Here is a 15644-nt window from a genome sequence, read left to right as displayed (position 1 = left end):
GTCTGAGTAGATATTTTCTCCTCCTCATTACGGCCTCATTGTTCATCACTGAATGCAGCTCAGGGGAGCATCCAACATACTTGACCTCTCAACATGGTCCCTTTTCTTTCTTGGGGCTTTAAGTTCCTCAGTAATATTTATCCCCTTTTCAGTGAAACTGTGAGGTGCTTCACTGGAGGCACAAACATCAGGGATTTACTCACACCTCGTCCTGTCTGTCCCATTTTCCTTCTATCCACAGTGCACAGTAACAGCAAACGCCACTACTTTGGTTTTTAATGATGTATATTGGTTTTAACAGGTGGTATATAAAGCAATAACCTTTCTACATTTACTTAAGGTTGCACAAATCATATGAGTTTTCTTGATGAGAAATAATTCTGTGACAGATTAATAGAAGTAATACTTGAATTCCTCCCCTAGAATAAGCAACACAAAGTTCTGAGGATATGCAGAAAATATCTTGGGCTTCAGTGGCTGATTTGCCCTTTTCCCCCCTCAAATCTGTCTTTAATCAGGACTGAATCACATCTTCCCAAAAGTGACCTTGGTAGTTACAGTTGCCAAATCCCTCAGTTCACTACATTTGCTTTGGAAAACTAAGCACTTAAATGTAATAAAATGAAATGATTGCAAACAAACTTTGCAGAAGTATCACAGTTAAGAAAGTGCCAGAACTGACATGTACCATCACTTCCCTGGATTCTCTCTCTCCCCACCACTCCTGGCTAATTTTGGATGAGCTGAGGTGCTGATATGTTGCCATATAAATACCTTTAAAGGGAACAAATAGAATGAGACAATGGCATTGTGCAAATGCATTTGCAACACACTTTTTAGCTTCCAACTAGCCTTAAACCAAGCTCTATACACAAACCAGGATGAGAGGCATAAATAAATTTAAAAGATGTCTTTATTCTAAACTTAATGTGAAATTAAAAAAAACCCCGAATCAATTACACTATAAATATGTAGAGCTTGGTAAACTGAAGTGCTGTGTTTATATATGCAGAGTACAACACACATCCCTTCCTTCACAGAAGATCCAGGGTCAAAATCATTTAATAACACAGTGTTATTGTTCATTTATTAAAAAAAAATTAAATCCAGGCTAAGTTAAAAAGGGTAATTCCTATGGAATTATTTCTACAGATGTAACTGTGAAGCTGAAGCACAGTTCACTCATCTCACAGTTCACAGCTCTGAAGAGCATAAATAAAAATCCTTGCACACCCAGAAAACACCTTCCAGGAGATCAGTAAACTTCCAGGAAGGTCTGGAAGATTGCAGATGTACTCAGTGATTTCCAAAGTAAGTACATGTCATCTCCTCTCCTCTCCTTGCATATCCATGTAGGCATTTAAACTGTAATCTGGGATGTTCAGATGGTCTCTGTCTCAGGGAACTCTTCAGAGCAGCAGCCACTGCACGACAGACACCAGAAAAACTGCTTTTCATTACTGTGATTACAGGACTTGTGCTGCTGCTTCGTGTGTTTTTTTCATTGGAGGTCTTTGTCCCATGTTGTGCCTCAGGGTGTTGGAAGGGTATTTGAAGGAAGTGCCAAGGAGAGGAAGGCAGTAAGATTTCTGAGAGAGATAAAAGCCATCTGATTCAACATGTTTGTCTTCTCAAAATTCAGTATTGCCCCAACTTCCCTCTTTTCATTCCGTTTGCTTCGAGATATGGAGTATTTCATTAGCTGTAAGTCTCTTGCCTGCTTGTAACTTATTTTTGTTTCTCAAAATCTGGTAATTAGAGCATTTGTTCCAGATGTACAAGAAATATGGCAACATATCTCCTGAAGCAGCTACTATTCATGTTAGAAAAATAACAGTGGAATGAAAGCTGGAACTCTTCAGAACCTGCCCCACAGAGTAGGGCCAGTCCATGAGTCAGCTATGGAACCCCCCAGTAGAAAATCTGTGTGGTTACCTGGAAGGTCAAAATGAAAGTGCAAGGGCCAAATAGTCACAAAAATGCAAGGGAAGACATTGCTCATCTGAATTACTCAGAACATCAAATGCCACCTTCCCAGGAAGGCCACTGAACACCCTCTTAGTGTTAAGAAGACACTGCTGTTTATGCAGTTCCTTTTTAACTCCTTTTAAGCGTATGGGTTTTTAATTTTCTATTATTTTCCCCTGTTTTATAATTGTTTTAGAATCAGAAGAGGTGTTAAAACTTATCAGGGAAACCCTGAAACTTCTGCATTTTCACTGGGAAAAGCCTGGTATTAAGCACGACTGAAAACCACTGTGTTAGGTGCATGTGTCCTCCAACACACACGTACCAAGACTTAAAACAGAACAAATAAATGCTGTTAAATCTCCTGCTGGTCCCTGTGTGCAAACCTGCACCTTTGATCCTCCTCTCCTGAGAGACCTTAATGCTGAAGAGGCTCCCTGCTGGGAGATCCAATGGTCCTGGTTTAGATGGAAACCCAGGAGTGCACTGCCATCAGTTGTATTTTACAGGAGTGATGCAGCCATTGGAAATTCCTGCTAAAAGTGGTGTTTTCACATTCCTAACTTTTCTGGCCCCAGCATTTTGCCCTGTGTCAGTGCACTCTGTGAGTTCCCTTCCCTGCCATCCAGGCATTTAGAACCCCCTGAAGGATGAGCCTCGCTCCGTGAGGACGTGAGCAACACGATTTCCTCGTTGTGCCAAGGGGCTCCTGGCAGAGGGACCTGCTTCCAGAACCAGTGGAGATGAGATGGAGCCCTGGCTGAGAGACAAACAGCCCCAGCCCCAGCTTCCGTGCTCACTCATATCTCCAGGGACCATCCGCCCGTTTTCTTGGAAGTCCCACCTTTCTCTGAAATTCGGTCTCACTGAAACTGCAATTCTGGTCTGGGCTCTCAGTTGTTCTTTTCTGACTCTTTTCAAAACTGCCCCAGTGCCACATCTCCAGTTCCACACCAGGGCCGTGGCTCCCCATTTGTCCCCGTTGCTGACCCTACTCACAGAACCCATTTCCGTGACCTCTCCTCTTGGTTTGTGTCCAGCAGCTTTCTCCTGGTCAGTGCTTACAGGACTCCAAACTCCCAGTTTGTTAAAGCCATTTCCCTCTCCCACTATAAATTTAAGGGTGTAATCCACATCATTTTCCTCTATTAGGATATTTAAGTGCATGTGTATAAATAATACCTGTGGTGGAAGTGCCACAACCGTTGTGGGGTTTGGAGCAAACAGGAATAATAATATACACAGGAATCTTGCACTGGAGGAAGGACATTTTTGCACAGACCGATACTGTCCCTTGGAAAAGGAAAATTGACAGATGACACAGGGATCAGGAATGGACTTTTCGATCAACTTGGGTAGTCCCTGTCACTGTAGGCAATTACATCATACAAACCTTTTCATATTGGACATGTTCATGATCCAGAACATATTTCTGTCCAGGCTTATTGCTCACAGACTGAACAGCAAAGAGCTGTTCATTCCTAAATGCAATCACTTCATAAAAAATATTTCGAGTTTTCATTTGGAAAGTCAGATGGTTTTCAAAGGTGCAGGAGAAGTACACAAAAAAAGATCTTCTTTAGCACCAGGATAAGGTAATGCTGAGAATGTTCTTTACTGGAGGAAGAGCAGGGTTTTTCCCTTTGCAATCCAGCAGTGCACCTGTGTCATCACAAACTGTTCTGCAGGGTGGGGGAGACCCTTTGAGTCTGTTCCTTTGACTCACAAACATTGTCAACACCTCCAACACCCAGAGAAATCCAAAGAACACGGAGGGTTCTGTTTATTTTAAAGCACAGTGACACATTTAATTTATCAAATCCCTTTTTTCTCTTGTACAATAAATCAGTTCATTATTGTCTTTCATGGTTCTTAAGGGAAGCAAAGCAAGAAGCCAAGTCCTGGGTGTCCCTTATGCTAAGAAGTGGTCAGTTCTGAACACACCCTCCACAAACTCACTGGCACAATCCATTCCAGAGTAGATCTCAGTGCTGTCTAGAACATTTGAAGTTGATGAAAAATGCCTGCCTTGATTTCAGCACTAAACTACAGCTGGTAGTTTTTACTGTACTGCTACATTTGTTTTGTACATTATAGTGCATGCTTTAAATTTAGAAACAACAGATATTTTCCTGTTTTGTAGACCAAAACAAAGTGCAAAATAAATGCTGTTCCCATTTACCATGGTAGAGGAGCTTTCCACAGCCAGTGGGAGCTGCTGGTCCCAGAGAACTGAGGCACAGGAGGGGTTTGCTTGAGGCAGAGCTGTTCCTGCACAGCCTATTTCTGTGACGATCACAGATGACTAAAGGATGAGTGAGAAATCTAAATTCAAGGAGACAAAATATTTTGCTAAGCTCTACAAAGAGCTGGCTGTTTTGGACACATGTGTGGCTCTCAGCTTTCTAATACTGTGGACTCCTTTCTCAAGTTTCTCTGCCAAATTCAAGGGGATTCTCCAGTTTTAAACCATCCAAGAGGATGTGTGTGGAAAATGTGTTTATCAGCAAAGAGTTCAGCACAACCTAGTAAGGCTCTGATTCTGCCTGTGCTTCCTTTACAGTGCTACAAGTCAGCAGAGTTATTCCCCAGTAAAGTCAAAGTAGGAATCCCTGGGATTTAAACCATGAGGTTTTTAGTTTTTTTATTTTAAAAGCAGTTTATAGGAACAGGAGCAGGACTTGAAGAGACTTCTAAGCAAACCAGTGTTTATGTGAACAGATCACAGTTTTTACTGCCTGGAACTTGTTAAAAATATCACGTTTCCAAACAGATGTAGAAATGTGTAAGCAACAGTTGAAAAATAAAAATACAACTATCACTAAAGGTGCTCTTCAGCATTAAAGCAAGCCCAGAAATGCAGGAAGCAACTATTAATTTACATGAAACCTGCATATGAAATCATTAGACAGAAATTAATGCTGTCTTCTTTTATGTTCATTGGCAGTTTGTTCTCCTCTACCTTGTTCAGTTCTGGCTGATTTTAATGTTCTGCTGTACAGTTCACCCAGCCCTTTTCTCCTCCATATGGGCTTCATTGAGATTCAGCTCAAGGCCAGGACTTCAGTTCAACACTTTTACATCCCAAAGCTTAGTCAGAAGTGAAGATTCCACATTAAAAAAATACAAAGGTTTAGCTCTAATACAGTACAAATAAATATTTGAGCTACTTGTTGTACTTCCACTCAGTGACTCACTGCTTTACAAACACTACCGGTACTACTGTCACAAAATAAACCACATGTTCTTGTGGGGCAGGTAGAAAAATATTTTCTTAGCCCTTTTACAGCAAAGTGGTGAACTTGAGCACAAAGGAGTGAAAGCCTTGGTTTCGGGGAGGGATTTGTCACTCGGTGTTTCCAAAGGTGCTGAGGATTTAGGATTTCGGATGTTCAGAGAGGATTTACCAGCTGAGGAGGGCGACTGCTGGCCCTGCACAGCTCACACATTGAGGAGATGAGACAAGGGATGGGTACAGAGTATTGAGGGGTACAAAGGGATGCTGCTCAGTTCAAGTGGCCATTGTACTGAAGGGAATTTTACAGTGATCTCTGAGGGAGGAAAATGCAATAGTTTTGTAGAGATTTTCAAGGAACATGCCCCAGGCTGAAATGACAGTTTGGTGAAAATGAAGGCTCTGGGTTGGAAAACAAGACAAATGAACAATTAGACATAGTTACTCCATGATCTAGGATGTGAGACAGCAATTTTTGGGAAAGAATCTCCAGTGGCAGTATGTGTTTTGTCGCTCCTGCATACAGGGAGACACATGGTCACTGCTCCAAGCCTGCCAGAGGTCAAGAAGTGTTGGGATGATACTCTCAGGCACACGGTGTGACTCTTGGGGAGGGTCCTATGCATGGCCAGGAACTGAACCTGATGATCCTTGTGGGTCTCACCCAGCTCAGCACATTCTGTGAGAACTGTTTTTGAAGTGATTGTCATGGTTTTGGAATGGTATTCTCTAATTTAACGCTCCCACTAAAACCACCCAGTGCTCCCCCTCCAACTGGAGGCACAAAAGGCAAAGACTGGGGGTTGGGATACAAACAATTTACTGGAAACAGCAGTGACATAAGAAAAGAACAGTAACACCAACAATATTAATAAAACAATAGATAAGAAATGATTCCCCCGGAAAAGCTCCTGGATAACAGACAATACTGGATGGCTCTGCCACTTTTTCTGAGATGGAAGGAACCCATTCTCCCTGGAACAGACTGTTCTCACCCAAAAAGCAAATCCCCTTGAGGGGCACATCATGTTTCCCCATCCCTCTGCAGCACCCACCAAGTGCACCCAGGTCCTTAAGAAAAACAACCCCGTGGGTGGGTTTGCCTTTCCTTGGTGGTTTTGGGCAGTGGGATGTAACCAATCTGCCAGGCCCCTCCCCAGCACTGACACAGAAGGGACAAGAAAATGCAGAACCCTGTCCATGTTCTGTTAGTGACTGGACAGGGATAAGGAGGTATCAGAAGCATAAATCATATATCCACTTCATACTCTCTATCCAGACTAGAATAGGTGGCAACTGGTTTGGAGCATCCACAGAGCAAAGGTAGTGACAGTCAAATTTGTGAATAATACCATGCAGGGAGAGGTTTAAAAAGGAAAGGGCTAAAAATAGATAACTTTGTACAATATAGAAGGCTGAGGGGTGATCCTTTGAGTAAAAAGCTGAAGTAGCAGTTTGTAAAGTAGCGGGATAATAAGAGAAGAAAACTCATGATACACAAAGGTTTCTTTCAGAATTCAGTAGAATTCTTCATTTTCTTGGTTACACAAATGAAGTTAATGTGGTGGCAGAATACAGGAACGAGCCAAAAAGAAAGGTAGAGCAGAAAAAAGGAATAAAGAAACTTGCTTTAGGCAACTATAATGGCATGACAGGAGCACAGGATTTTACAGCGAAGTATCCAGGATACCAGAGCAACATCACAGAAAAATGGCACGGAAAATTTCAAAAATTATCTGTGAAGGAGTAATTGTCAAAAAGGAAGAATAATACATCATTATCCCCTCAAAAATAGCATTCAGATGAGCAGGGTCAGTAGGCCAAGTTCTGGCCTCAATTATTGCATTGGTTTTCACTGCAGATTTAATTTGTGTTTGAGACCTGAATTCAGCCCAGTGTAAAACCAACTTGCTCCTGGTGCCTGGAAGGAACAAACTCTCTTATGGATAGTAGTGAAGGCAGCTATGAAAGCTGTCACTGCTCATCAGACAGATGCATCTTAAATCATCAGAGAGTGCAGCTGGTTGGAAATCTGCGTTTAACAAGTGGGGACAGTGCTCCGAACATGGACGTGGAAAGGTGTAAAAGCACTGATTTAACCTGAGGTGGAAATGAGCTTTGGTGCTTTGGAGGAAAGAGCTGGTGGGCTCTGGGAGCAGCCCCTTTGCTCACAGGGTGGGAGGCACCGACACTGTGCCTGTCCCAGTGTGTGCAGTGAGCCAGGCTGGCTACACCAACCATGGGGCAGCGCTGCCCACGCTGCTGTGACACTGTGACATGGCACCATCCCCTGGCAGGGACTCCCTGCAGTGGAGGAGACAACCTTGTGCTGTCCTCAGGCCCTGTGACCTCCTGAAAGCTGACTTTGGCACAGGTGGGCCCCATTCCTTGGTCTCTGTGTCAGCCCTGGTCATTCCCACAAGCTGAGGACGTGTTAACTGATGTGCCCCCAGTTCCTTCAGCTCATCATTGTTCCTCATGATAAGGTTTCAGCCAAGTGTTGGCAGGACTTCCAGCTGCAGGGGTTGCTATCAACTGGAATCCATAACTCCTTTCAGAGAGGTCCTGAGGAACAACCCTGGGGTTTCTGTGGTGGAGAGGTGCAGATCTTGCCATCCTGCTCCAAACACCTGTCAGGTCACTGCCAGGGTTACTCTGGAGGCACGTGCACATCTCCATGCTGTGGGCACCTTCTCTTTCTGTTCAGAGATGAGGCAGAGCTGCCAAGAGCCAGGGTAAGACTGGAACCCTGACGAAGCTGAGGAACCATTTAGAAATGTCTGTGCTCGAAGCAGCATTGAATATGTAAGTAGTGAATATATTACTGAGGGAATTTTCCATGTATTTGTTAGTCAGATTCCCAACTTGGCGGTTGTGTTAATACCTCAGCTGCTCCTGGATGCATTTGCAGCAATGATGTGGCAAAGGGCTTTGTTCCACGTCCCTCTGTAGAACGGGGCACTATATTTTTATAAATGTAGGGTTTCTGAGATTTATTCCCTACATTTGTCTCCCTGGGATTAGGGTGGTGTATGCTCTTTCCGTGGCACTGTGCCAGTCCCAAACTGGAGCTGTGGAAGGCTGCAGCTGTCTGCCTGTTATTAACTGAGGGTTAGTGCAGGGACTGACACACGTTGGTGCTCCAACACCCAAACTGTTTTCCAGATACTTCATGAATGAAAGTTTAAATTCCCACTTTAGGATAACAAACCTCTGAGTCACATTCAGTCCTAAGATCCCACTTGCAAATGGTTTATGAACTTACAGAAAGGAGTTTTAACTCCTAGGACTCTTACAAATCTCACACCTAATTAAACTAATTCTAATGAGTCAATAATAATCTTCTGCTGTCTTCACTGTCATCCCCAGCACTAACCATACATTCTGGGACAGACATCCAGAGAGGCTGTGGAATATCCATCCTTGGAGATATTCACAACTTGACTTATCCACCCTTTGAGATATTCACAACTTGACTCAACAAGACCCTGACTAAACTAATTAAGTTGGTGCTGCCTTAAGCAAAGGGTTGGATCAGATGATCTTCAAAGTCCATTCCAAACTACATTATTCTATGATTCTAAAATACATTTTGCCTAAAGTATTTACTAATAATTTATTAATTCTTTATTAATTCTTTTCCACTTGGAAAAGCAGCTCCATTTGGAAAACTGAGTTCTATGCAATCTCTTGAAGTGGGTGTGTGAATTGACTCAGTGGAGCTGGGTTTGGATCCACCAGGCAGCTGGAAGGCAGCTTCTCATGAGCAGCTCTGAACTTCCAACTTTCTCTGACCTGGTGCCATCAGAGTTTGTTCCCCTTCAGGTCACACAGCCAGACCCATCTACTCTCTGAGATGTACAAAGGAGAGATGGGTTGGAGGACCAAGGTCAGCTGCTCACAAGGTTAAAAAGGTTTTCTTAGTCATTAAATAGACATTTTTTAATACTGAGATCCATTGTGAAGTCATTATTCAGTGTATTTTCAGTGTTTGGTAAAAGCAGAACCAGGGATGTGCTAAGCTGGGGTGTGAACACACAACATGCTCCATGTCACAGCTGGATGTTTGCTCTTCATCCAGCAGGAAGGAATTGAAGACAGGGATAAGAAGGCTAAGTTATCATACATTTACCACAAAGACAGGAGGAAATATGCTAATAAAAATATCCTTGTGGTTCCTGTCCCTATCCTGGAGGTAGGATGGGATGCTTAGATGGGGCTTCAAAGTCTGTATTTGTGTTTCTGGTCCTCCTCACTACTCAGCCCTTCTCTTCATTTTTATGTGCCTTACCCAAAAAACACCCTCTCAGTGATTTCAGACCTGGTGCTGAAAATGGGAAAGATGCATTGAAATAATCTGTATGTACAGCAATCTACAAAATGAAAAGATGAAGCAACTGTTTTTGAAGCCTAGTGAGCAATAAAAACCAGGAAAAAAATCCCAAGATTAACTTGTGCTTTCTATCTGCATTTAGCACTGGCTCTCACTGCTGGTTCTATCCCATAATTTGGGAATAGATTATTCAGTGTAATGTCCTGAAAAGACCAAGAGGTTCCCAGCATACTTGAGAGGGGTAAGAGACTCATAGGATGAATATATAGGAAAAAGACTACACCTGGATTAACCTGGCTCTGGAATAACAGAAGGAATTTCTGATCAACCTTCAAGTGTTCTTTTTTCTCCAAAGAGCAGTTGTGTACAAAGGCACTCACAGAAAAAATATTGCAGAAATACAGAGTAACACCCATGATGGAGGAGTGCTGTATTCTTACAACTGCAGCAAAAATACTGGTAAATATTGGAGAAGTATTGCTTTTATTATGCTTGTCAGTTCTGGTCTAATGAAGGAACATAAACCTCACCCTTTTGGAATATTCTGAGGGATAATAATTAATATAATGTATCTAGAACACAATTAAACTTGTTTCTAGATAATAATAACAGTAATAATAATAATAACAGTAATAATAATAATAATAATAATAATAAATAAAGGATTTTATGTTTTGAAGATTTCAAGATGGTTAATTCCAAGAAACAAGAAACTTCAGGTGGACATGGAAGGAAGATTTAAACAAACTGACAGTTTGTCTTCAGAGGATTTCCCTGCAGAGTATGTATTTACCCAATTACCCCTCTGAAATGTTATTTTCCTAGTTACAAAGCACCATGTAAACCTATCCCCCCACATGGATCCTAATGATCCTGGCTATTATTCAGCAGCAGAACAGGTGGAGCTCAGAGCAGCGAGCCCTTCCCTTTGATATGCAGCGTGTCATCGTGTCTGACTTGTTCTTGAAATTAAATGGTCAGAATATGTTAATCACAACATCCAGTACAGAGTGTCTGTCAGACAAGTGCTAATGATTGCTCAGAGTGCCCCAAAGACAGAGATGTTGGCTTTGCTGGCTAAAAACTCGCTGTTATTCTGGAGCAGACCTTGCCCTTGGCTGCTGATGTCCCAGGCTGGGCAGAACATGCCCCATGCAGGGCAGACACGGCACAGGCAGCTCCAAATGCTCTGGGATCTTCACAGCTCTTGCCTTGGTGATGCCATTAATGCAACAATTATAGTCAGGGCAGGTGTTAAAAGGCAGGTTTGCTCCTGTGAATTACTTCTGAAGGGAACTGGAGATGTTTTACAACATAAGCATAAATGCCAGGGAGATGACACGGGGAAAAATGGATGGAATGGTTTCCAGTTTCTCTCTAAATAGGTGGAAAGAGTCTTCTGAAGGTGACAGTGAGGAAGGGCAGAGTGTCTGAATCACCTGGACATCTCCTACATTTTGCTGGAAATGTTCCTTACTCAGATGAGCACTCTTGAGGTGTGTAATAAATTCCTCTGATGATCATAGAATATAAAATAATTTTTATTCAAGCTAATCAGAATGTTTGATATCTTTTGACTGTCAGCTATTTTAGTGATGTATTTTCTCATGTTTTAGACCCTTCATAATCCCAGACATATCAACAATGGACAGTCCTGTCCAAGTTAATCAATAACCCACTTCAATTTTTTGTAAGGAGCAGAATTGCAATTTATCTTCAACAAAAAGAAACTGACCTCAAGTTGTTTGTTTGGTTTTTTTTTTAGTGGTAGATATTTAGACAGCAAAGATATTTTTCAGGCTCTCTTTACCCCACAGTCTGTATTTTCGGATTTTGGTTCTTTTCCTTCTCTAATGCCTGTCTAGTTACAGACTCCTAAGTCAGCAACATGAAATCTAATTATGTAAGTAATTGTGGGCATTGTGCAATGAAGGGCATCCTGTGATAATCTAAATATGCTGTGTGTACAGTGAAAAAGCCTATAATTCTAAAGAAAGAGTCTGAAATTGCTTGTTATTTGTAACAGCATAAAGTACTGAACATTTCTGCTCCATTAGAGTGATATGCACTTTATAGTTTCTTCACACACTAGAACTCATTCTCCAGCAGTTGGTCACCAGGCCTTTCTCCAAACTATAGATTTTTAACCAGTGTTTAACATACAAAGCTGATAATATCCTGTTTGTCAGATGTTCTGAAAATAATGGGGAAGCAGACTCTGCATGTTTGAGCAGGAGGTTTCCAGCATTTCAGGTGTCTGGTACAGTCTAAAAATGAAACCCACAAAACTATTAAATAATAGTGGCCTTCCTGAGTGAATGACATGTGATAGCACAAACTTTTTTTCCAATGTCACCAAGGTTTTCCTTTTTTTTTGGCAATTGTTTATTCAGTGGCTATAAAACTTTGGGGATGCAGTGTCTTGATAACATTAAAAAACAAATAAGCATAGAACAGAGATCTAGAATAAGTTTGCATCCCAGGGCACTGAAGAAGTACCAATATCACTTCTGTTTAAGAGGAACCCGTTTCCTTTTCATTATGAGGGCCCAGACTTGCTTATTTGTGTGCCATGACATTATTTACAGGCTCAGAGAGCCCCAGATTTGAGGCCACAAGGGACAATTCCACCCAAGATCCTCATCCTGGGTCACACGGGAACGTCCTTCATTCAGCAGTTCTGCACCAGGTCCCAAATTCTGATTCACTGAAACCACACGATGAGAAAATCATTGCATCTTAATTGGAAGTGATTCACAGAAAGTACAGCACTGCTGGGAGTGAATCAAAGTCCTATAAATAAAATGCTGTAACCTTAATGTAAAAAGTGCATCTCGACTCTAATTTGTGATGGCAAAACTTCCAGCCACCGGTGCCTTTTATATCTTTTAATTAGTGTCATTTTCCAAACCTTAAATCCTGCAGTGGTTTGCAGCTCCATGAACAGATGGCCTCTGTGTTTCTTTACATTTGGTAAGATTTGGGAGCTAATGGGATGGCTCTGTCTAAAATCTTTGCTGCTTTGGAGCCGTATTCTAAAACTTCACCCTAAGTGTTACTGTTCATCACTTGTGTTTAAAGTTCTAATTCATGTTATTTCATGTAATTTTGAGGGAGAACATTTTTATGAAGTGTGGGACTATAATAACTGCCTTCACCAGATCGATACAAGTCATTTCTTTGTTTTATTGTTTAGAAAAACAGTGCACCTCCTTTTAAAAAGGCCCAATTTTGACTAAAGAAAATGGACAGTTTAAATGCAAGGAAGATGTGCAGTGTTCAGTTCTGTGCCCCAGTTTTATTCCTGCTATGCAAAAAATTTATTACTTATTGTCTTAAAGCTGTACCCATGTGTTCAGTCACGTGGCCAAAGACAGCAGTTTTCCCCGTGCTTTACTGGATTATTTTAAACAACTATATAATTACCCACATGTGTCTACAAACTGCTTTACATCCACATGGATCTGGACCCTTTTGGAAACAGGACAACAACAGCTTCGTTTGTCTGCAAAAGGATCAAATGCTAAATATTTAATTGAATTTATTTAGAGTCATAATACCACCTAAGTGCAAAACCTTAAAAAGCAAGTCATCTATGAAAGTTGCACATGCTGTAAAAATTTTTAAAAAAATTTACCTTCCAAAAAACCCTAAAAAATTCAGTGTTTGGGTTTTTTTTAAATCCCGCGTCATGAATTAAAAAACACCAATCAAACAAATTGAAACATAACACTTTAGGAATGTTCTAAAGCAGGCACATAAAGCATCACTAAAGTGTAAGGAAAGAGTTTAAATCCTTTGAGTTAGTGGTTTATATATTGTTTATATTGTGTATTGTTTATATACTGAGGGAAGGAAGCGACACTTCCGTGCCCCTTGCAGCACTTTTGTGGCCTATATGAAAGTTCCAAAATACAAACTGAGTTAATTTTGAGACCAGGTTTTCTGTGGAGTCAGCTGTGGACACCCTGTCTTAGTAGAAGTCACAAAGCCAAATGCCACTGGTATGTTCTGATATGTTATTCTAACAGTGTGTACTCATAGCTGTGCACAACCAAAGCTCTCCAGCACTGCAACAAGCAAGGTCAACTTGGTTTGGTGAAGCTCTGTTTTTTAAGTGACTCTTAAAAAAAAAATATAGCCCTAGGGCTTTTAATTTTCCTGGTATATCTACCATATTTCTCAGCATTTGCTATTAAAGCTCACTAAAATAGTTTTATAAAAGCAATTTTTTTAGTTTGAGTGTTCCAAAGTAGACTGTCCAAGAATAGATAACTTAGAATACACGTCCATTAATAAAATTGTAATGTAGCCAGAAAACAGCTGTGGTAGTACTTTTAAAAGAAAATACACCACTTCATCACCCTGCTTTGCCAAAAGTGAGATAAATGGTGCTGCAATGAGTTTTTCCCTTTGAAGGTCAGTGTCCATGCTGCACATGAAACGAATCCTTGCCATTCCTGCTTCACAAGAACAATATTAACATTCATGAACATTTCAGCTTAAAGCATGTGATGAGTTTGGTTAAGAAAAAAGATGCCAACTCCTCATCCTTATTTCACGAAGCAAATCAGTTTTTTCCTCCGTGAGGATGGACCTCCTGGAGCTGGGTGAGTGTCTGTGGCCATGGTGACCTGTGGCAGTGGAAGCCCTTTGCAGGACAATGTCTGACCAACCTGATGCTGAAAAACAGCTGCTAAAGCGGGTGAGCTGCTTACCCTGGGCTTGCTGATGCTGCTGAAATTGGTGCAGCCCAGAACTGGTGCAGTTTTTCAGAGCTCTGCAGTGTGCACAAGGCTCAAAGGTCAGCCCGAGAGCGCTGCTTTGCAGGACTGAGAACTCCAAAGAAACTTTCAGTCCTATATAGGATTTATTAAGCTTATTAAAATAACACCCAGTCCTAAACGAGCCACGGCTTTGCTTAGTCTGTGTTGTGGCTCTTGAAACTGGGAGTGTGATTCCCTCACACAATAGCAGTGAGAAGCCACAGATCAGAAGCAGCTGCCCCCGTGTCTGCAGAGGGGAACCAGCTCCCAACAGGCGGCAGTTTCTGTCCCACTCCAGCTACCGGTTTGTCTCTGTCTGAGTCAGAGGCTCAAGGAACCTTCTCAGAAATGGAGCTACAGACTAGTCACTTTAAAAGAAAAATCCCCTCAAAACTGACTGGAAACCAGCCTTGGTTCATCCTGTGCCTCCCTCAGTTAGGCTGTATCTGCCACTGCAAAGCCCTGTTGCGCTGCTGTATAATCAGAGGGGGAATGAAAAGATAGGTCTTGCTATCAGTTCTTCTGTGAGATCTGAGGCTTATCACACAGTTCCTCTGCTAACCCTCAGGCTTACTACTCAAGTACTTTCCAAATCTTGAGCAAGTGATATATCAAATACTAAATATCTGTCGGCAATCCCCAGATATCCCCTCGATGCCAGGGAAAGTGTACGTATTTAAATGCACATCCCAAACATACTCTGGTGATTCTCAGTACTAAACAACATCCTCTGTGTCTAACCCACCACTGCCATTACAATGCAACTTTTAAGATGCTTGTCATCTTGGAATGGCTGCCTTTTGGTGGTAACAGGAGCAACAGCAGCTGGACATGAAGTAAGAAAGATGTTTAGAAAAAGTTCTGTTAAAGCTGTTCTGAGCTGCACAAAATCCTAGAATTAGTAAGGGAATCTAGACATTTTACAGAAGTGTTATATTAAGGCAGAACTTAGTTCAGTTACCTAAAGGGATTCTGCCTTGTGGCTTGGGTATAAAAAAAGCATTAAAAAATATTGTCCTTGGTTTATCACCTGTCCTTTGGACACATATCTTGACTGTAAAAAAATCAAGGGTTGTGTAAATTAAGATATACCAGCAATGCCAACTGCATATCCAAAATAAAAGAGTACTTTACATATCCTGATCAATCAGTAAGCAAGACTTTTTTCCCCTGTATACTAAACAGGCTACAAGAATAGCAGGTAATAGCAGGGGAGGAAAACTGCATCATTCATGGTACAAATTGAAGGTTCAGTTCACATTTAAAGGAGACTTTCCTCTGTCTTGTAAGCAGAGCAGGTTGTCAGTGGTGTTTGACATGAGTGGATGAAGCACAAAAAATC

General features: G+C 41.5%; 1 protein-coding gene and 1 long non-coding RNA gene across 6 annotated transcripts in view; one reads left to right on the top strand and one right to left on the bottom strand.

The window, feature by feature from the left end:
- The window catches only part of CDYL2 (chromodomain Y like 2), a 58179-nt gene that overhangs the window by 30625 nt on the left and 11910 nt on the right, over nt 1-15644 (bottom strand). The window contains exon 1 of one of the 2 annotated variants that reach the window (XM_032701019.1): nt 2813-3111. The exons of the other annotated variant lie outside the window; for it this stretch is intronic. Coding sequence (XP_032556910.1) covers nt 2813-2941 — 129 coding nt within the window. The 5' untranslated portion in view covers nt 2942-3111. Of the gene's footprint in view, nt 1-2812; nt 3112-15644 lie in introns of those variants that run through there. 2 annotated transcript variants of the gene reach the window in all.
- The window catches only part of LOC116793285, a 93402-nt gene that overhangs the window by 66796 nt on the left and 10962 nt on the right, over nt 1-15644 (top strand). The window contains exons 4-6 of one of the 4 annotated variants that reach the window (XR_004359429.1): nt 1153-1311; nt 10217-10317; nt 12125-12294. The exons of 1 other annotated variant lie outside the window; for it this stretch is intronic. This is a non-coding gene — a long non-coding RNA (uncharacterized LOC116793285). Of the gene's footprint in view, nt 1-1152; nt 1312-4915; nt 5118-10216; nt 10318-12124; nt 12295-15644 lie in introns of those variants that run through there. 2 more of the 4 variants (XR_004359431.1, XR_004359433.1) reach the window with 2 other exon arrangements.

Source organism: Chiroxiphia lanceolata, chromosome 13 (assembly GCF_009829145.1).
Source record: "Chiroxiphia lanceolata isolate bChiLan1 chromosome 13, bChiLan1.pri, whole genome shotgun sequence".
Lineage (NCBI taxonomy): Eukaryota > Metazoa > Chordata > Aves > Passeriformes > Pipridae > Chiroxiphia > Chiroxiphia lanceolata.
This window is presented reverse-complemented; position numbering and strand designations above follow the sequence as displayed.